The 22,465-nt window shown below is 36.4% G+C and overlaps 2 protein-coding genes across 4 annotated transcripts in view; one reads left to right on the top strand and one right to left on the bottom strand.

The window, feature by feature from the left end:
- LOC127846947 (coadhesin-like) overlaps positions 1 to 18,123 on the bottom strand; it is a 45,227-nt gene extending 27,104 nt beyond the window's left edge. Inside the window, exons 1-9 of one of the 2 annotated variants that reach the window (XM_052378382.1) lie at positions 17,990 to 18,123; positions 17,178 to 17,258; positions 14,951 to 15,115; positions 12,999 to 13,175; positions 12,416 to 12,583; positions 11,571 to 11,741; positions 10,966 to 11,123; positions 10,328 to 10,444; positions 9,730 to 9,882 (exon numbers count right to left, since the gene is read on the bottom strand). In XM_052378382.1, coding sequence (XP_052234342.1) covers positions 9,787 to 9,882; positions 10,328 to 10,444; positions 10,966 to 11,123; positions 11,571 to 11,741; positions 12,416 to 12,583; positions 12,999 to 13,175; positions 14,951 to 15,115; positions 17,178 to 17,258; positions 17,990 to 18,026 — 1,170 coding nt within the window. In that variant the 5' untranslated portion in view covers positions 18,027 to 18,123 and the 3' untranslated portion in view covers positions 9,730 to 9,786. Of the gene's footprint in view, positions 1 to 9,729; positions 9,883 to 10,327; positions 10,445 to 10,965; positions 11,124 to 11,570; positions 11,742 to 12,415; positions 12,584 to 12,998; positions 13,176 to 14,950; positions 15,116 to 17,177; positions 17,259 to 17,989 lie in introns of those variants that run through there. The other variant, XM_052378383.1, reaches the window with a different exon arrangement.
- A 2,085-nt stretch (positions 18,124 to 20,208) lies between these two features.
- The window catches only part of LOC127846945 (cilia- and flagella-associated protein 65-like), a 97,928-nt gene continuing 95,671 nt past the window's right edge, over positions 20,209 to 22,465 (top strand). For both annotated transcript variants that reach the window (XM_052378379.1, XM_052378378.1), the window contains exon 1: positions 20,209 to 20,332. The gene's annotated coding sequence lies outside the window, so the exon portion shown is untranslated. The remainder of the gene's footprint in view (positions 20,333 to 22,465) is intronic.

Raw genomic sequence — 22,465 nt, 5'->3', positions numbered from 1 at the left:
GACAATCAACAATGTTTGATCGTGTTGCCATACAACACTGCGACACGCCCCCGACAATAGAACACGTTACTGGTAGAACGGATAACACAATAACGGACCCTACGACTTACTACACTATTCAATAACACCTAAAACAGTTTGCATGTGAAATAAAAGTTGTTGTTTGACATTTGCGTACTTGCTTAGTATTTTATCTTAACAACAATGCAGCAAAATTGGCCCGTCCAAGCTTCTGTGATTACTCGTGCATCTTGCATTACAAAGCGTGTCGTTTATAAGTCATGCGCAATATGCAAACAACACAAATAAAACTTAGGTGTTGCAGAACAGTGACATACTAACATGTAAAATGGCCAGGATTTCTGAATTTATTCAAAACAAACATCTTCATCATACGTAGCATTGCAGTATCGTTACCAATCACTCATTGCACTCAACGATCAACTCACATATGTTCTGAATATTTCATTCAATGAAACGCCGTTCAGTGTCGCATGCACACGTAAATCGGCAACTACCACGGATTTTCCAAGCAAATCGAAACGTATTCCTTACACATAACGATCTCCAAATGAAATAGATATATAAGTGTTTCTTCACCATACGCGCATGTTCAGATAGTCGACATTCGCCTTTATTTTAGTAGTGCAATTACATTTAATATTTTATCCAATCTTGTTCATTTACATACATAAACATATTATTCGCACAAATAATTTATTTTCAATTACAAATTATTTAACATACAACACCGAATTCTCTTGGAACAGCTTCCCATAAATACTTTCCTTTTGCTTAAAGCAAAATGGACGGAAGGTATTATAATCCCTCTACATAAAAAAGGTGATAAATCTGATGTGAACAATTATAGAGGGATTACTCTTCTAAGTTGTTTATCTAAGCTATTTACCTCAGTTGTTAACAATAGATTAGAAACTTTTTGTAGTAACTTTAATATAATTTCGGACGCCCAATTCGGATTCAGAAAAGGGCGCTCAACAATTGACGCTATATACATTCTCATGTCCCTGGTTCAAAAATATATAAATGAAAATAAAAGACTTTATGTAATATACGTTGACATGATGAAATGTTTTGATTCTGTTTACCGTAATGCATTATGGCTGAAAATATACAAGGCCGGCATAGAAGGTAAATTGCTTAGAATAATAAAAAGTATGTATGAAAATGTTAAATCATGTGTTAAGCATTGTTCATCATACTCAGACTATTTTAACTACGCTGTAGGATTACGGCAAGGTGAAGTTATGTCCCCTTTGTTGTTTTCCTTATTTGTAGAAGACTTAGAAATGTTTTTACAGAATGACGTCTCTTCCGGCCTAAGTATTGATGACATTGTATTGATTTTGTTACTTTTCGCAGATGATATGGCTATAATTGGTAAATCGCCCGCGGAAGTGCAGAAACACTTGGATCTTGTTTCAAATTATTGTAAATGCTGGGGATTAAAGGTTAATACCGATAAAACTAAAATAATGGTGTTTCGCAAACGGGGTAGATTATTGCCATCTGAAACATGGACATTTGAAGGTCAGCAAATAGAAGTAGTAAATGATTTTAATTATTTGGGAACTGTTTTTAATTACACTGGAAATTTTAATTTAAATCAGGAATATTTATGTGGAAAAGCACTTAAAGCTATGAATATTTTATTTAACAAATGTAAAGAGTTTGACGTAAAACCAAAAACACAATTCCAGCTATTCGATGCCTTTGTTGGATCCATACTGAATTACGCATGTGAGATATGGGGTAAAGCAAAATCCATGGAATTGGAGAGGATACACTTAAAGTTTTGTAAAAGATTGTTAAACGTTAAGCAAACTGTATGTAATGCTGTAGTGTATGGCGAGTTAGGAAGATACCCACTATTTATCCATAGATATGTTAAAATGGTTAAATATTGGTTTAAACTTATTGAAACTGAGAACATAATTTTAAAATCGATTTATATACAAGCATTAAATGATTGTCAAAATGGTCGTTCTAATTGGGTATCTAATGTTAAACTATTGTTAGACACTTACGGTTTTTCATACGTGTTTAATAATCCAAGCTCCGTCGATGTTAAAATAGTTATACCACAGTTTAAAACTGTTGTCATTGATACTTATAAACAAGAGTGGTTTCGATCCATTGAAAATAGCTCTGTTTTAGATATGTACCGTGTGTTTAAGTCAACATTTGTATACGAAAATTATTTAGATTTATTACCTAAATCACTAAGACACTATGTCGCAAAGCTTCGATCTTCCAGCCTACCACTGAGAATTCAAACTGGAAGATATGCTGGTCAAAATATACCACGAAATGAACGTTTTTGCCTTTGTTGTAACGAATTAGATATTGAAGATGAGTACCATTTTGTCTGTAAATGTCCATTATACGTTGATATTAGAAAAAACTATTTAAAGAAATGTTATTACAATAGGCCTTCTGTTTACAAATTCCACCAGTTGCTGAATACAACGAATAAATTTGAACTTATTAAGTTAGCCAAATTTGTAAAAGAAGCTCTGATTTTAAGAAATAATATTACTAATGCTGTTAATCAATTTATATAGCAATCCTCCATATATTACCTTGCCTTTTCGTAACCGTATACGATGCTGATTATGTTATTGTTACTACTATGTTTATCTCTGTAACTTTTCCTAAACGTATACGATGCTCCTTATGTTTATATTATTACTATGTTTATCTCTGTGACATAATTGTATGTGAAATATCTAGTGTTTAGACGATGTACACTGTGCAAGTCTGAATAAATATTTGTCTTGTCTTGTCTTGTCTTGCTTAAAGTTTCACTTTCACTTTCATTTTTCTTCCTGCCTTAAGTTCGCATTTGTGTTCGTCTGTTCAAAGTGCTTTTTTGCATGTGCGGTATCTGCAGATTTATAACTTATCACATGCATTACGCCCTGTTTTCGCAAAGAAGGGCTCATATACGTATTATTATTGCTCTATCGTAAATGTATTTTTGTATTACTGATACAAAAAAGCACCATTCTATACATAGATGGTGACGTCACTACGTTATTGTCAGTAAGACCGGTGTGACACAATGAAAAAGCACCACTTTATCAAAGAAAGACAACTCTGGTATAAGCAAAAACGCCATTATGTACGAGTTTTATCCTTTTAAATATTTTTTTCGGAGACAGCGGCATGTTAGCTCAATATCACATTTGTACTTAAATTTAAATGATCCACTGATTTAAAGTTGAGTACACCAGTTGTATTGAGAATTAATTCTTAGCAGATGTATATTATTTATCAAAATTTTGAAATGAGAGATTACATAGAGGATATTTGTTGGATTCGGTGGATTATCGATTTTAATTCACGAGTGATTATAGAAAATAATATTTTCACGAGTGGCGCAGCCACGAGTGAAAATATATATTTTCTATGATCACGAGTGAATTAAAATCGATAATCCACCGAACCCAACAAATTTTCTTTTAATTTTATGCTTTTTTCCACAGTTTATATACATTGTTAAAGGGTTTAACTAAAGAATTTCGCTTGGAAAATGACGTCATTTCGTAAAAAAATGACGTCATTTAACATAAACAGTGAAAATTATCGATAATTTTCACAGAAAATTTTCATTGTTGGAAACAGTGAAATTATCAGTTTTAATTCACTGATATTTCCCTATTAACCACCGGAAAGCATAAAATAAAATGCAAGGTTACAAGAAATCAATAAGAGCTCAAAAGACTTTTGCAATATTGGATCACATTTTCATCTTTTGGATAATGTTAACATAAACAATAAAGCAATGTGTCTGTATACGATTACATTGATCGCACTGTGTATTCATGTTTGTGATGGCAACCTTTTCTCATATTTGTGACTATAAATGAACTTTATTTTTATAATGAAATGTGTTAATGCTCCTTAGATTGTACAATGTATGATAACTATCTTTTTTATGCTGATTTGTCTGGCTTCATGTCAGATGTGCCACGTAATAAATCTTAAATTATACGGTTACACATGAATTATGTTAAGAAATTATTGAGATGTATTATTATCACGTGCTATACCCTGTTTCCCATGTAATACAACCATTACATATTTAAGAAATAGTAAACTCCACTGAGGTTCCTATGGCATTATAGTGACCAGCCAGGCAGCAACAAACCGTATATGGACCGAAGCCGTAGGCTGAGGTCCATATACAGTTTGTGGCTTCCTGGCTGGTCACTATAATGCCATTGGGACCGAAGTGGAGTTTACTATTTTTTATATTACACCGAAGAGTTTCCCCTTTACCATTGTACAGTGTGGTACGATTTTTTTTGGTTGAGATCTAAAAGAGATAAACTTAAGAATTTCGCAGGAATAATTACGTCATTTCGTTAAAAAAAAGGTTCCTCTATCGCATTTTATAGACTGAAACCGGTCATATAGATATAGAAGGACCAATATCTCTGAGGTGTAATATTTTTGTATATTACCCATGTGTAATACAACATTTTAAAGCGTTTTAATTGGCTAAGTTTTCGTTTATTGACCAATCGCATTTTGTTATTTTGCTGAAATGACGTTGCAACGTCAAATGACGTCACGAAATGTAAACAGTATTCGGTATTTATCATTATGTTTGCGTAAATATTAATTTAATTTGCTAATTTAAAAGCATGTGATAAAAAAATCTGACACTCGTTGTCATATCATGCCATATTTTATTAAACTCGTCCAGGAAATTCGTTAGTAAGCTCTCCAAAGGCTCGCTTACTAACAAAATTCCTGAACTCGTTTAATAAAATTTGGTATGATATGACAACTCGTGCCAGATCCTAAAAATATTGTATAATTTATATATTTTAATAATATGTTGCATTGTCCTTAAGCAATTTCTTAGAGAAAATTATGTTTAATCATTTACGTTTTCTGTTGAAACAAAGGTTATTCTATTTGGTATGTGTTCCATTGTCGTATCTGTGCCTTTGATAGCCTTTGAGTAATTTTACTGCAAAACTTATGTCTTAGAAGAAACTTGAATTAAATAAATATTACAATTAGTTGGAATTGATTCTTGTACATTAAATGATTATTCAATTTGATTGTGTATTTTTTATAAACATTTGTTGACGAAAATGTAAGTTGACATGTATTTTGTATATATTTTTTTAATTCTATATACATTTGTGTAATATGATTGTAGAAAAAATAATTCATGATGATCTTTGAATTTCTGTATCTTTATTTTATGCTGATATGTTTGTCGTTGCTGTTATGAAATTTCAAGCTCTTTTGTATATTGTGAACAGCTGCCAATTTAAATATCTGTATTGGATGTTTGAAAGTTGTACATTTACAACAAAATGCCAAAACATACTGATTTGTCGACTCTTTATACCCGTAAATTATGCGTGCCCTTTTTTGTGGTTCGATTTGTTGATATAATAAAATAAACCAAAAAGCACGTTTATTTCGTGAAATATTAAGTGCATGGTGCAGAATTAAGGTATATTAATTACTACACCTCCCCCGTTTCATGCATTGTCGAAATGGATGTTTCTAAAAAAATAAGTATGGTATTGATAAACTAATCAATTAAAAATAATTTACATTGATAGCCATTTATTATTTCATATTTTTGATAGATGAAGACGTACCAATCAGCAAACAGAATATTATAAAAGTCTGCATATTTTTGTAATGCTTAAAGTGCTCATACATAATATAACACCTGACTTTTGAAACACTCAGCATACAGAAAATTATAAAAGTCTGGATATTTTTTTTATGCTTAAAATGCTCATTCTTCGCATAAATAATCACTAATTGTTGTAACTTCCATTATCTTGGAAAAGTCATAAAGACCATGACGCAGAAAAAAAGGAAATATTTAAATAAAAAAGATCATATGAAATTTGAAAACAAATCTTTGTCACACGATGAAACAACATGTTATTTTGTTCAAAGGCTTAGTGCCCCACTTCAATACATAACGAGCTATTGTCTCTGTCAGCTTTTGTGCTCTTCGACAATTTACTGGTTAGATTTAAATCGCATTTTGCAGAAAGCTGACTTCAATTGTCGTTTACTCAATATATTGAAACCTGGGCTGCCATCGCAACAAAAAGGTTAAAAAATAGCTGGAATGCTTTGTGTGTCGCAAAACGACCCCACTTTCTTTTTTAAAGAATTAACACTTATCTCATTAATGAACCCTGAGTCAATCTGATCAATGGCAATTTGCGGATCCGTGAAAATCGGCATCTGGGGCCAAATAGGTAAAGGTCAAGGTAACTGTAATTAAAAATGCAAAAACATCAAACAGGTGGTTTCCGGTCAATAACTTGCGTTAATGGGGCTCATCTTTATACAACTACGATCATAGCAAGCATGCATGGAGTCATAGATTGGGGTAGAATTTGGGGCAAGTTTATTTAAGGTCAAGTAACAATTACTCAATCAACCAATACAACACTCAATCACCCGCACACATACTCAATCATCCGCATACACACACTCAATCACCTACACACATAATAAATCATCCGCTCACACACCCAATCACCAGCCCAAATACTCAATCACCCCCTCATATACTCAACCATCTGCTAACACACTCAACCACCCGCTTATATACTCAATCACCCGCTCATATACTCAATTAAACCTCTCATATACTCAATCAACCGCTCCCGCACTCAATCAACCGCTCATATACTCAATCGAACGCTCACACACCAAATCACTCGCTCATATACTGAATCATCCGCTCACACACCAAATCACCCGCTCATATACTCAATCACCGGCAAATATTCTAAATCATCTGCTCACATACTCAATCGATCGCTCATATACTCAATCACCCGCTCAATAGTCAATTAAACCGCTCATATACTCAATCAACCGCTCACGCACCCAATCACCCGCTCATATCCTCAATCACCCGCTCACACACCCAACCACCGCTCATACACGCAATCACTCGCTCATACACTCAATCACCCGAGCACATACTAAACAAATTACATACTTAATATCCCACTTACAAACTCACTCATCCGCTAACACACTCAATCATTCGCTCACACAATCAATCATCCGTTCACGTACTCAATATCCACTCGCATTTTCAATCACCAGCACACATTATTAATCACTCGCTCGCACACTCAATCATCCGCTCACACACTCAGTCATCAGCACGCATACTTAATTTTCCGCTTGCACAGTCAATCACCCGCTCGCATACTCAATCACCCGATATTACACTCAATTACCAGCAAACATACTCAATCACCCGCTTGCACACTTAAATAACCGCTCGTATTCTCAATCACCAGCACACTTACTTAATTTCCCGCTCGCAAACTCGATCGACTGCTCAAATACTCAATCAACCGCTCGCATACTCAATAACCCGCTCACATACTCAATCAACCGCTTGCATACTCAATAACCCGCTCACATACTCGATCACCATCACACATACTGATTCACGCGCTCAGATACTCAATCAACCGCTCACATACTCAATCACTCGCTCATATACTCATCATCCGACCATACACTCAGTCACCCGCTGACATACTAAAACCCCCGCACACATACTCAACTCCCGCTTACACACGCACTCATCCGCTTGCACACTCAATCATCCGCTCATCAATCAATCACCCGTTCACATACTAAATCACCAGCATACACACTCAATCGCCCGCTCGCACACGCAATCGCCCACCTACATTCTCAATCGTCCGCTCATGCACTCAATCAATCGCTCGCGCACATAATCACCCGCTCATATAATTAAACCCTCGCACACATACTCAATCTACCGCTCACACACTAAATCATCCGATCAAACACTCAATTACTCGCACGCATACTCAATCTCCCGCTTACACACTCAATCACCCGCACACATATTCAATCACCCGCAAACATACTCAATCGACCGAATAAAAACTCAATCAACGCACACATACTCAATAATCCGCGAATATACTCAATCAGCCTCTCGCACACTCAATTACTCACTCACATACTCAATTATCCGCACACGCACCAAATAACCCGCATACATACTTAATCACCCGCACACATACTCAATCATCCGCTCACGCACTCACTCACCGAAAGACATACTCAATCAAACGCTCACACACTCTATCACCCGCTCATATACTCAATCACCCGCTCGCACACTCAATCGCCCACTGACTTACTCAGTATTCGCTCACATTCTCAATCACCAGCACACATTCTCAATCACCCACTCGCACACTCAATTACCCGCTCACACACTCCAATCATCAGCACACATTCTTAATCTTCCCTTCGCACAGTCAATCACCCGCTCGCACAGACAATCACCCACTTGCACACCCCATCACCAGCACACATACTCAATCACCCGCTCGCAAACATAAATATCCGCTCTTATACTCAATCAACCGCTCACATACTAAATAACCTGCTCGCACACTCAATCACCCGCTCACATAATCAACCGCCAGCATACTCAATAACCCTCTCACATACTAAATACTCAATCACCATCACACATACTCAATCAACCGCTCATACACTCAATCACCCGCTCACATACTCAATCAGCCGCTTGTTTACTCAATCACCAGATCACACACTCAATCACCATCACACATACTCGATCAATCGCTCACACTCTCAATTCAATCACCCGCTACAATACTCAATCACCCGCTCGCACACTCAGTCGCCCGCTCGCACACATAATCACCCGCTCACACATTCAATCCCCAGCAAACGCACTCAATCTCCCGCTCTCGCACTCAATCACCAACGCACACTAAATAATTCGCTCGTACACTAAATCACCCATTCACACACGCAATCACCCGCTCGAACACTTAATCATCCGCTCATAAACTCAATCATCCGCTCACGGAGTCAACCAACCGCTCACACAGTCAATCATCTGCTCACAAGCTCAATCACCCGCTCACATACTAAATCACCCGCTCGCACACTCAATCACCGGCTCGCTTTACTCAATCACCCACTCGCATACTCATTCACCCGCTCGTATATTTAATCATACGCTTTTCCGCCTATCGCTAACTTGCCCATGCACTTGCTTGCACTCTTTCGTGAACGATATAATGTTTATAAAGAAATACTGCGTATAGTTAGTACAGTACTCACCAACCCATTCTAAGACAAACGAATAACGAATAGACTTAGAACCAAGAAAAATACTTCATTTGCATTAAAAAAAACTACGAATGTTTAGTGTGTAGTTGAAACTGGATATTTGCTAAGAAGAGACTTTCTTTAAACAGAAAATATCATAAAAGCGGAAAGTGTCGTCCCTAATCTGGGTCAACACATTACGTACCTGCATTAAACCCCATTTTCATGGAGCACTGCCCAAATACATTTACGTGAAAGGTACAATAAAGAGTACTGCCCTGCGTGTTTGTTTTCAAGCTCTGTGAATTTTCATGCATTTACTTCATATTTATATACAAGTGCTGAAAATTTCCGGTCGTTAAGTATGAAATACAAGCACGTTTAACATTTATGGCATATGTATTTATTTTTAAGACTTGAGAATTTTCTTTACATTACATATTTCAAGTCAATCACTTTCTACGTACAAACGATCAACGGATAACGTATTTATTTTACTGATCGAACGAATTTTTCTCATCTTTAAATATAAATAAACTTATAAATAGCACGTGATTAGATTGGTGGGAAACACATTTATTTTCCTTTTTTCCGCGCACAGTTTTCTCTACACTAATTTTCAAATAAAATCATGTGATAAGTTCTTGTTGTGTCGTCCAATGAGTGATTTTCAATGATTACGTCATCGTGGCAGTTCTTGGTCGCCATCTGAATAAAAAAGAGCAAAATCTGCACATTTGCATAAGACGGTGAGATGCTGACAAACGAACCTAATAACCATCCTTGATCTTGAGCTACGTATGTTAATATAACGTTACATAACGCGGAGAAATCACACATTACGAAAAAAACACCTGTTCCAGCCATATTTAACAAAAATAGTTCCGTTAACTTTTTCTGATTGTCGTTTTAAATTGTGACCAATTCTCGAATAAATATGTTTCCAGTAATAAGTGGAAGATATTTGTCTACTGTCAGCAATCAAGATGCTATGCAGTGCTTATATTTGCCGCGCGCAAGAACAGATCGGATATAAATATCAGTAGATTTGATATTTGACGATCAATATTTCGGTCATCGCCGATAATCAGAATATAACTGCCGCAAAAATCTTTTTCTGATGTGCATAAAATAAAAAAAATAATGCACTTACTTGTAAATTGTTGACATAGCACTCTACCAAAACGCCGTATTGCAGTGCATGCGCAGTGCCAGCACGCACAACTCCGATTGGTGTGTACAATGGAATCAAATCGCAGTTGTTATGTATCTGTAATTAAGCAGAAATTACACAGATGTTTATTGGAATCGTTTATATTTCTTGTGTGCGTAAACTGAACAGGTCGAAAATCCGTTTGGAGCGTTTATATGTCTGGACACTAATTGTTGGTGTTTTGTAACCTGCCAAGAATAAAGTAATCATTGCGATTCCAATCCTCGTAATTGCCAAAGTCAAGTTTCAGTGAAACATCCTGTTTAAATCGGTTGACACTGCAACTGTTTCTTACGGGATGCAAATCCGTAAAATTGTCCACTTAATTGAACTTTTAATACAGTATATTTTTCACATTGAATAATAAAAATGAATTCATTTAAAACAGAAGACTTAATACGTATAAACTAACACTTATATTTGAATCGACCATCAGCACGTGGTGTTAAATGGCGACAAGGACATGAAAGCGCTATGCTCGGAACCAGTAATACTCTGCGCGGAGGTTGTGTGTTCGCACTACGTATTTCGATTGTCTCCCGCAAACTATCCAACTAAGTGTATTGAGTACTCCGCACCTCGATTCCAAGCTTCCATTTCGTAGTGTCATTAGTTGCGGAACAGTATGTCTCAATGACGAGCGTATCTAACGCTGATGACGTCGATGCTAACGTAGAACATGACGTCGATTTCGTGACGGCACCCAAGAGACTTGCCTTGTCGCAAACTTTTATATCTGGAATCAAATACGATTAACAAGTATTAAAAACTTGAAATATATCTGTCCTCCCAAAACGCAGTTAATAATGAAACCCAATATGTGTATCATATACTGATCTCTCTGCACAGATCAATCCGGGACGAAACATTACGCATATGCATTAACCCCCGTTTTTCTAGAGCGAGGCTCATATTTATCCGTATAAACCAGATATGGGCATGTAGTCGGCGATAATAATGCGTTCACATTCTGGGAAAACTGGGCTAAATGCATGTGCGTTAAAAGTCATCCCAGATTACCATGTACAGTCCGCATAAGCCAATCAGGTGCGACGTTATCAGCTCACCGTTCACTGGATTTATGTTTACATGAGACTTCCTTTAAAACGGAAAATCTCATATAAGCGGAAAGTGTCGTTCTCGATTAGCCTGTGCGAACTGCACAGAACGCGACTCATATTACCCGGCGGACAAGCGGCACTGGAGCAGTCGAGTCGTTCCACAGCTGCACCCTGGCAGTCTTTGCCTTCCCCGCTAGGTGGCGGGTTAGAGCAGCTCCTCGTCCTGTGTCGGTAGCCGCTACCACAGATCACCGCGCATGGGGAAAAAAACGACCACGCGCCCCAGGCGCCATCTGCATAAATTAAATTGAATATGTTGCTGTATGTTGTCGTCGTTGTTTCTAAGAACAGTCTGCATACATGTGGTAACATTTGCTGCTCATGTGTGGGTTTTTTGTCGGCTCAGGCACTCAGTACCCCGGATACGCTTAAAGCCCCAAACACACTCAAAATCAACGAATATTTCGTAAAATATGTCGTAAAATAAAGTTTACCTATACAAATCAGTAAAAGCCGAAATTTCAACGCTAGATGCGGTATGGTAACAAAGATTTAACGAGATACAAAATGCTCGTTTTTATTTATAATATATTCCATGTGAATATCCGGCGAAGATATCCGATCATTGACGAGCGAACTCGACAGTGTATTCTGGTAGCGTCGGAAGCACGACCAGGTTCACATTATTTTAGGCTATTGTTATAAGGAACACTGATTTTTTTTGTTAACTTTATTTTTTCGTAATATTTTATGAAACATTCGTTGGTTTTGAGTGTTTATGGGGCTTTAAGTACATGTATACAATGTACCCGGTGTACGGACAAAATACTAACAAGTATATCGGCTTATGGTCGGGTGCCTTTAAGCGTATTGCCCGTACCCGGGGTACTTTGAAGTGTACTAAAGAGTACCCGCAGTACTTTTAAGTAGATCATGAGTCGATAATGACCAATCAAGCGCCACTGACCGACTGTGCACTCCCGGATTTCGCACTTCCGGAAGGCTAATTTCTCGCCCTCGCAATTTTTCCCGCCATTCTGCGGTGCAGGGTTTGTGCACGTGCGCGTCGACACGAGAACTCCGGGACCGCACGTGGTGCTGCAATGACTGTCGACAAAGTCCGTCCAGCCGCCATCTTGAATTTGAAATATTGTTTTAGTTGTCTTAATATTTACCATTCTGAAAAGCTTTATTGATTTTCACGTTTTTTCTAGGATAATAAACACTGATCTTGTAATTGGTATACAATTCATGTACCAAAACGGCATTGTTATCGAAAAAAACATTATTCAGTGGCAAATTTAAGTCTTGAATGAGCATGTTTAATCGTGGATGCAAGTTTATTCTGGTTGAGGTTTTTACTATACCTTTCTAAAAATATAATTGTGATGTTATTTTAATTGTTATATGATAGGTCGCCTTGTATAATCGAGCGAATGAGTTTTGAACAGTATTTGATAGAATTGGCAAAACGTAAATTTAAGAACATATTTTTCACAGCTTGAAATCACATTGTTTCCTATAATTGCAGTGCGAAAATCAACACGAACCTATAGCCGACTGACATGCCCCTGCAAAGCATGAATCAAACTCCCGACCCGATCCTTGGCAACCATGCCCCGATCCCTGGGGAGCGGGGTTGTCACATGAGCGAATGCGTTGTTTGTAACCCAAATCGCAGGATACACTACACTCTCCCCAATGCGCCCAGTCGCTCCAACTGCCGTCTGGGATTTTGTATAAATGTACAAAGCTACGGTCATACGTGAGTTATAATGGTGTATTGTCGTAGTTTAGAGGTTTTAGTACAAATGTATAATAGTCAAATGTCTTAATAACAACACAAGTGTGATGTATATGTAATAGGTTTTTAATGAAACATAACTCAATAACTACTAACATTGGTGTTACTGCAAGCAATACACACACTATTCAGATTGTGCGGACTGTCTGGATCTATTGAGTATGTTAATAAGCTTTAGTCGGTATCTATGTGTGTGAATCATGGAAAAAAACTGTATATGATAATATGTTTGCTTTTAGTGGGATAAAACGTTTAATTACATATTACCTAATAAACTGTATAAATAATGATTAATACGTGTATACTGTTTCCCTCTTTGTTGAAAAAAGCGTGCAATATGCCCTTAAAATATTCAAATGCAATAAAATGATAAGTCAAAGGTAAATGACTTTTTAATTTTTGAGTTGTTTAGTCAATTTAATAAAAATGTATAATAATTAAAAATTAGTGGTAGTAGTGGTGGTAGTAGTAGTAGTAGTAGTAGTAGTAGTAGTAGTAGTAGTAGTAGAAGTTGTAGTTGTAGTAGTTGTAGTAGTAGTAGTAGTAGTAGTAGTTGTTGTAGTAGTAGTAGTAGTAGTAGTAGTAGTAGTAGTAGTACTAGTAGTAGTAGTAGTAGTAGTAGTAGTAGTAGTAGTAGTAGTAGTAGTAGTAGTAGTAGTAGTAGTAGTAGTAGTAGTAGTAGTAGTAGTCGTAGTAGTAGTAGTAGTAGTAGTTGAAGAAGTAGTAGTAGTAGTAGTAGTAGTAGTAGTAGTAGTAGTAGTAGTAGTAGTAGTAGTAGTAGTTGTAGTAGTAGTAGTAGTAGTAGTAGTGGTAGTAGTAGTAGTAGTAGTAGTAGTAGTAGCAGTAGCAGTAGCAGTAGCAGTAGTAGTAGTAGTAGTAGTAGTAGTAGTAGTAGTAGTAGAAGTAGTAGTAGTAGTAGTAGTAGTAGTAGTAGTAGTAGTAGTAGTAGTAGTAGTAGAAGTAGTAGTAGTAGTAGTTGTTGTTGTTGTTTTTGTTGTTGCAGCAGTAGTAGTAGCAGTCATTTGTTCCCATTTATATTGAGGGTTCTATTTTGAAATGTTGCCATGAGGCCGTTAAGCAGAGAACAACAGGTAAATATATTGCTTACTACTTTGAAAAAAATTCGACTGTCCCAAAATGCCAATTATATATACGTATAATAGCATCAATAAAAATAAAGACAAGCGATATTGAAAAGAGCGCTTGCAAGATTAACGTAATACATTTAAGGATGTGTGTTTGTTTTCAGTGTTATAACGTGTAAAATATCATAACGCGAAAGAGGAGCGATGAATATTTCATGATCGCTTTCGCTCGGTAATAGTGTAAGCTAGTCATGATTTTTGTTTATTATAAAAATACGGCGAATGATATAAGGATTTGACTCACTGTTTTTAGTTCTTTACCTAGAATACAAATTATATGAGCATCGTTTCTGAGAAACGGGGTTAAATGCATGGGCGTTAAGAGTCGACACTTTTCGTTTTACTGTAAATTTTCGTCAACAGGAAGTCTCTTCTTAGCGAAAATCTACTTAAAACGGAAAGTAGCGTTCATTAATAGCTCTCTCGGTCGGCACATGATAATCTAGGCCGACACTTAACCCACATTCATAAAACGCCTTTTTCCAAGAGCGAGGTGTTAGTACTGTTTGTACAATTTAATTGCACTCATTTTACGTCAGAGCGGTCTCTATACCTATGTTTTCCGCACAAGGTCTAATCTGACACATTTCCTGTTGGAGTAGCTCATCGTTGGACGAACACTTCGAATCGGTCATGCAGTGACGGGCCCTGAATCTGACTCCGCTGTCGCAGCTTTTGCTGCACGCGCTCCATTCGCCCCATGAGCTCCATAGACCCGCTGTAAAACACGTACGTCACGGCTCTCCGATACACTATTCGTATGGCGTACCATATGGGTCGAAAGTCAACAAGACCTACTAGGTAAAATGATTGTAACAATTGTACGTCGACGTACAAATATGAAATACACGTCGACGTATATATTTGTACGTCGACGTACAATTTGTACGGTAAATATACTTAATCGTACCTGGTCGATACCCGAGTTATATTCCCGCCCAAAATCCGATGTCGTAAAACACGCAACCGATTATCTTAAAAGAACTTCTCTTTTAAAAATAACTGCATCAACATTCATTTTGAGTATGAGTTTCGATAATATAGAGGCCATTTTACAGAAAATTGACATAAATGTGAATATAATTAATATAATTATAATTAATATAATACAATATAATTAATTAAAAAAGTATATACGGCAATGTCCGATTTACCGTACCCGGGGACCGGTGTACATGTAAGTATACTTAAGAGTACCCGGGATACATGTAAGTAGTATCCGAGCCGACAATAACCAATCGAGCGTAAATAAACTCTGACATACACACACATAGCGCGGATGTCAAAAACACAGAGTTCTAAACGAAGAATAGTGGAACTATAGTCAACAACATGCTATACATGACTTGTAAGAGGTTTAACCCATTTAAGCCTAGTGGACTCTCACATCCTTCTAAATTGGATCAATTTATTTCCAAAATTAGGGATGTCTAGTATATTTATTTCTATATTTAGAATATTTCTTACAAAAATTCCTTTAAGCAAACAGCGCATCATGCGGCGTCTCATCTGGGTCTATGCTGTTTGCCAAGGCCTTTTTTCTAGACGCTAGGCATAAATGGGTTAAGAACATTGCGCCAATAGACCTTTTAACAGATTTTGGCAGATATTGAAGTTTGTCATTAAATGTTTTTAATTGATAAATCTAAAATTCTCCATTAAAAAAAAAGAAAAAAATAAAGAAAGAAAAAGTACCCCTCAACTGGGCTCGAACCACAAACCCCTGGAGTAAAAGTCAAACGCTTAGACCACTCGGCCATTCGCGCTGATAAAATGAATGATGTATTTCATACTTGATATAAGCAATCCTCGTAGTGTCACAGAATATAATAACAACAACAGAACTCCCCACATTATTCAATCGTTTCGCGTTGCAACGCTTTATAATTTTCAGGGTTTTAAATCGTCAAAAGATGCATAATTTTAAGTGGATATTTTAGAGCATGGTAAATGTTCAGTATTAGTGTTTCCTCACTTATATCATAACTACAACGAAAATTTGCGAAACTGAAACAATTATTTTTAATTTGGTCAATTAACCAACACGTGAAAATGTCCCTTTAATAATCTTCTTTGTATTTAGACTTGGTTGGTTGGTGAATATCGGCCCCGATCATGAGAGCAACATTTATAAGCTTAATTATCGTTTGAAATCATTTGAGTCGCGTTCTGAGAAAACTGGGCATAATGCATGTGCTTAAAGTGTCGTCCCAGATTAACCGGTGCAATCCGCACAGGCTAATCAGGGACGACACTTTCCGCCTAAACTGGTTTTATGCAAAGAAGAGACTTTCTGTAAACGAAAAATATCATAAAAGCGGAAAGTGTCGTCCCGGATTAGCCTGTGCGGACTGCACAGGCTAATCTGGGACGACACTTTACGCCCATGCATCAAGCCCAGTTTTCTCAGAACGCGACTCCTTTGAAAGGCAACATAATAATTTAGTTTTGTCAAACCAAGCACTACTAGCCTCTAGCATTGATAACAAGAAGCCGTATTGCACACTGAGCTGTGCGCATCGATACATGTCATGTATTTACTGACACGTAGCCTGCAGAGTAAAGAGGTAGTTCCATCAAAATCTTTCTTTTTATCATTTAAAATGCAAACATAATAATTTATTTTTGTCAGACCATGCTTTTGTTTGAAAAAAAGAAGCCTTATTGAGCGGTGCGCATCAATACACGTCATGTATTTACTGATACGAAGTCTGCAGAGTAAAGAGGTAGTTCCCTAAAAATAGATTTCTGAATAAACCTACTGAAGTCTAAAAACTTACAAACGCCGCCGATACGGAGCCCGATGACCATTATGAAAAGGAGACCTTTAATTGGTTTCTGCCGAGATGGGCATTCCGAAGCTGAAATGCAATTGAAAATTGTAGAATTAATCAATGTGTGCCTAGCGTCTAGAAAAAATGCCTTGACAAACAGCGTAGACCCATATGAGACACCGCATGACGCGGCTTCTCATCAGGGTCTGCGCTGTTTGCTTAAAGGAATTTCTGTAAGAAACATTCTAAATAAAAAAATAAATATACTAGACGTCCCCAATTTCGGAAATAAATTGATCCAATTTAGAAGGATGGGAAAGTCCACTAGGCATAAATGGGTTAAATAAATGAAAGAAGGAACTACAGCGCTATTTGTCGCTTGATTAAACAACAACAACAGCGAAAACTTAATTTTAAATGTGGGTTATATGGAATCAGTTGATATATTAAACGGAAATCGTGAAATTACTACAGCAAATGACACACAGCAAACATAAACCTATGTTAGTTACCTTTATACAACTTAATTGTACATACAGTCAGATATTTGGATTGAAAGTTATAAACACGGACTAAAAGTTTTATTTTGAACCTCAATTAAAAAAGAAAGAAATCGTATCCATCCTTTTAAATTTGAAGTTATATTTGGAAAATAATTAATATTGAATCGACGGCATTTATCATACATTAAAATGTGATGTCAGTCTGACAAATTTTATACATCTTATTATGTCACTTAAACATGTGAAAAGGCAAATGATGAAATATTAGGTTAATAGTACTGTTCTCTGTTGATGATGTGAATACATAATACATACACATTCTTCCGGCAGACAGTCGTATCCCGACGTTCATTCAATAAATCCAAATTTTTAAACGGAGAGATGGCGACGATTCATTTGGAACACCTGCAGGGGCGTAGCAACGTGCTATCAACGGTGGTGATCTTGCATAAATACAACGTGATTAATTATATTTTCATCATAATAAAAAAATCGAAAAATCTAGCAAGATACAGCACGGACTGATTTTTACACGCCATATGAATTGGTACCAATTGTGAAAAGAGCTCACGACAATATTTTTTGACGATGCGTTTACCGATTCAACAGCTTCATGTAATGACTCGCATGCGACCACTTCCTGTCCCTAAACATTTACCTAATTTACTTGTTGACATAAGGAAATCCTGACGCATTTTGATTGGACATTATGACAGCTGAATCTTCTGTTTTCATTTAATTAAAAAGTTTGCAAACTCCACGCAGTGCTTATTTTCCCACAGCTACTGGCGATTACTACTGCCTTCAAAATCCTTCAAGACCTGAAATGATTTTTTGTTTAAGTATTATAGTATGAAAATAAGTATCATTTACTTAAATGTAACACAATAAAACAGTAATTGTTATCCATGCCGTTGCTACTGTAAGATGCCATTATTGTATCACGTTGCTGAGCTATCATCACGTGGTTTGTTATAACATAAGGAATTTGATATCGAGTTATGTTCGGAACCAGTCAAATCTCTTCGCGGAGTTTGCTGAGTTTAGTATTGTCTTGTGGCATAAGGGATAACCGAATACTTGGGAGAAACCCCATCTGTCCTCATATGGCTACCACTGCCAAAACCTGTAAGAGCTGTCCTGTGTAGTGACGTGACGGCGTTATAACGTTCCCATTTCCTGAACGTTTCAATCTGGCAACCTTCGAATTACTTTGTTTAAGTACATTAAAACTGACATTATTCAAAACTGACATATACTTAAACATTATCTCATTTTAACATGTGCACCTAAATTCTCCCCGCTCCCGTATTGAAGTCGCCCAATTATACTTTTTCGCTGGCATACTTTAACCATTGAAAACTGGGATCTTTTACGAATCTGAAGCCTTGAGGCAAATGTCGGATACGCTTGGTGTTGTTATTATGCAGTCAGTCCTCGATTAAGATCTTCGAAAGCACGACAATGGCCTTAACTTCAACTGATAAGAAAGGCAACTGCTAAAAGTAATCAGAGCTATCAGTAATAGTTTTACACTTTACTGGCAGTAGACCCTCTACATTCATGAACTTTAACGAACATAAACTTTTACATCTTAGCCTTACGGCATACATTCATGTTATTTACATTTTGACGTTAACACCGTTGTAACAGTGCTTATTTTTGTTATTTTCTTACGCATTTACTATCCTATGCACCACTATGTACAGTGCCTTTTGTTAATTTTGATTTTTCGCCGTTTTTAACAGTATTGCATTCATTTCACGGCGATCGGCTAATCTACTCACAGCTATTCTGAGTAAGCAGGTTTACCAGTACTCAGTAAACACACCGATGGAAGTAACTGACGACAATTGGTATGGGAGGCATGACCATAGAAATAATTCCCACACATATTGTGATTTGTAGCCGAGTGCTTTTGTCATACACAATGAGCTAGCCGGTTGGTTTAACAGCACCGGAACGATCCCTTTATTAATAACTGTATGGTTTTGGACACTAATTTTTCTGACACCTTCTTCGTTTCCCGAACCAATTTTGTCTGCCTTAATCGATATAACTGAATTTTTATAGTGATGCTATGATGCTATATTTCCACTTAACTGTTTTGAGAATAAAAATGCATAAGTGAGTACATTTTTTTCGAACGGGTTATTGATCTTACAATGAATACAACTCATGTTAAATTGAAAACATATTGTTGAACAAAGCCCGCGCAAAAATTCGACTGATTCGGAGCATTGAATCCGCTAACCCGCATTAGGAGTTTTGTTTACCTGTTTGCATCTAATAAATTGCAGTGTGGCCTGAACAATCACTATTTTCACACAAATAAATATTTTGCCGCACCTAGTAACTGTAGCGAATTGTCTCCCTTGAAAATACAATAAATACATATTTTGATAATAATGTAAGGTAAGAAACCCAAGTATTACGGTTTTATACTGTTCTTGATAAAACTTATTAATTATAAATAGCTATTTTAGTGATTTTCAGATTATCTTCACGGAATACATAAATAAACCGTCCCTTAGCAACGACGCCATTTTGTTTATAAATATGGCGGACATGTAAACCCGAAAAACTAGTTCACGAAGTTTGACTCGTTTTAATGTGATTAAAAGCGTTTTAAAATACAATGAATGCATACAATTTAAGGTAATTCATCGATAAATGAACTTAATAATTTACCTTTGTCATTGAATGTTTTATTCAATTAAAAAATGTGTGGAATAGTGTTTATGGAAAGGCTAGCAGGTGCTCTACCAAACTGTAAACTGACCACCTAAGATTTTAATTGTATACTTACAATTTAAATATAGTTCAAGAACACTGCTCTCTGTGGTCTTCGTATGATGTCTCAACCATCACAACAATCATATCATGTGTCATATTTTCCAACATGTTTTGTGTTTAAACAAACCCTTCTTTTTCATGCCAAAGCTTTTTTTTATTATTTCAGGTTGTGTTTCCATCATGTTTGCTACACTTGTTTGTGTTTGCTAAGATAACTTTTACATATTGTTGAAACAATAAGGGAGAAGATGAATATTCTTGGTCCAACAATAATTTTCTTGGATTTACCTGGCTCTGCTCTGATTCACAGGTGGGTATCGTGTGGCTATGATATTAATTAGTGAAAACATCATTTTGAATGATAAATAATCATATTATAACGAAAAATTAACTTTTCTGAAAAAAAATATTTCACTATCAAATATATATATATATAACAAGGTATGCAACTTAAAATCAGCCCAAAACGGGGTGCATCGCTTTGAACAGCCATATCTTCATCAATTTTGCAGCGATTTTCACGATCTCGGTCTTATTAAACGCAGAAATAAATTACCCAGAGCTCTAGATAAGGATTTGTGAAATTAGTACCGGTACTGCCACTGACAGAAAGAAAAGGAGTAACGCTGAAAATCAATTAGTACCTGTACTACCATATCCAAAAATACAGGTAGTACTGTACTACCTGTGTTCTTGGATATTGAAGGGTGTATAACTGACTTTTCAGAAACATTTGCAACAATTATAATAAACATATTTAGCTTCTTTAATTATGATGCAAATACAAAACACATTAAAACTCATAACTAAATACTATTTCTTCATTTTTATTGACAAAATCACAAGCCAATACGTAAACTAAGTAATAGAACACTAATATCACTGTCAGAAAAGCTTAAGCAAACACTTCAACTGTAATACAGTCAATCTGATGTTTTAGCCTTTTTCCTTGGTTTATATGCTTCACGAAGTCTTCTTTTTCCTTTTCTTGTCACTTAACCATTTTTTCACTGCTGGCACTGGATCAAACTGCTGCAGCTGTGGTCCAAGCATACTGATTTTAAGAAGAACATCAAGTTTATCTGTACTTAAAGAAGCTCTGTATTTAACCTTAAGTCTATTCTGGGCACTAAAAGTACGTTCGCATTCTACGCTAGACACTGCCATAACAAGTGCAATAGATGCTTAAATAGCATCGGAATAGACATACATATCGAAGCCCAGTCGCAAACTTTTCGGTAATTTTAATTAACGAAAAGCGCCGTTAGGTTACAGACCAACCAATCTTGCCGCGCTGACGAGGACGTATCGATACGGCCAGATGTTTTTCGTAAATGCGTAAAAGGGATATTGAAGTCGTAATTGTACGGCCAGTTATTAAAAATAAATGCGTAAACCTTCATTAAAAAGCCGTATTTACGGCTGTATGGCCCTTATCTAGAGCTCTGATTACCTTTCTGGAAATGTATATGTCTTGCAATATTTTTACAAATGCTGGGTCAACTTTTAAGAAATAACACGATACACAATTCGCATGACCCAGTTGACAGTGATCATGCTGTCTTTAAGAATGAAATCTTCACGGAGTAAAGGGCAACTTCCCTGCAAAGTTCATGTAGTTCAATACCATAATTCAATAAAACGTATGAAAAAAACATTATTACCGTTCTTGTCGTTACATTCTGCATCAAGACTAACTGTCCAGCGCCGTTTGAAACCTTTGTTTACATACATTTCAACTAACTGACATTTTAAACATACGAGTGATTTCATTGGTCCAATGTGGAGGTGTGTCTTTACAACTGGAGATTTCATTCATAAAGAATGCATGATCACTGTCAACTGGGTCATGCGTGTTGTGTAGCGTGTTATTTCTTAAAAGTTGACCCAGCATTTGTAAAAAATATTGTAAGACATATACATTTCCAGAAAGGAAATTCAATTCTGCGTTGAATAAGACCGAGATCGTGAAAATCGCTGCACAATTGATCAAAG

Source organism: Dreissena polymorpha, chromosome 10, assembly GCF_020536995.1.
Source record: "Dreissena polymorpha isolate Duluth1 chromosome 10, UMN_Dpol_1.0, whole genome shotgun sequence".
NCBI classification, from domain to species: domain Eukaryota; kingdom Metazoa; phylum Mollusca; class Bivalvia; order Myida; family Dreissenidae; genus Dreissena; species Dreissena polymorpha.
The sequence above is the reverse complement of the archived record's forward strand: the minus strand, read 5'-3'. Positions and strand labels throughout refer to the sequence as shown.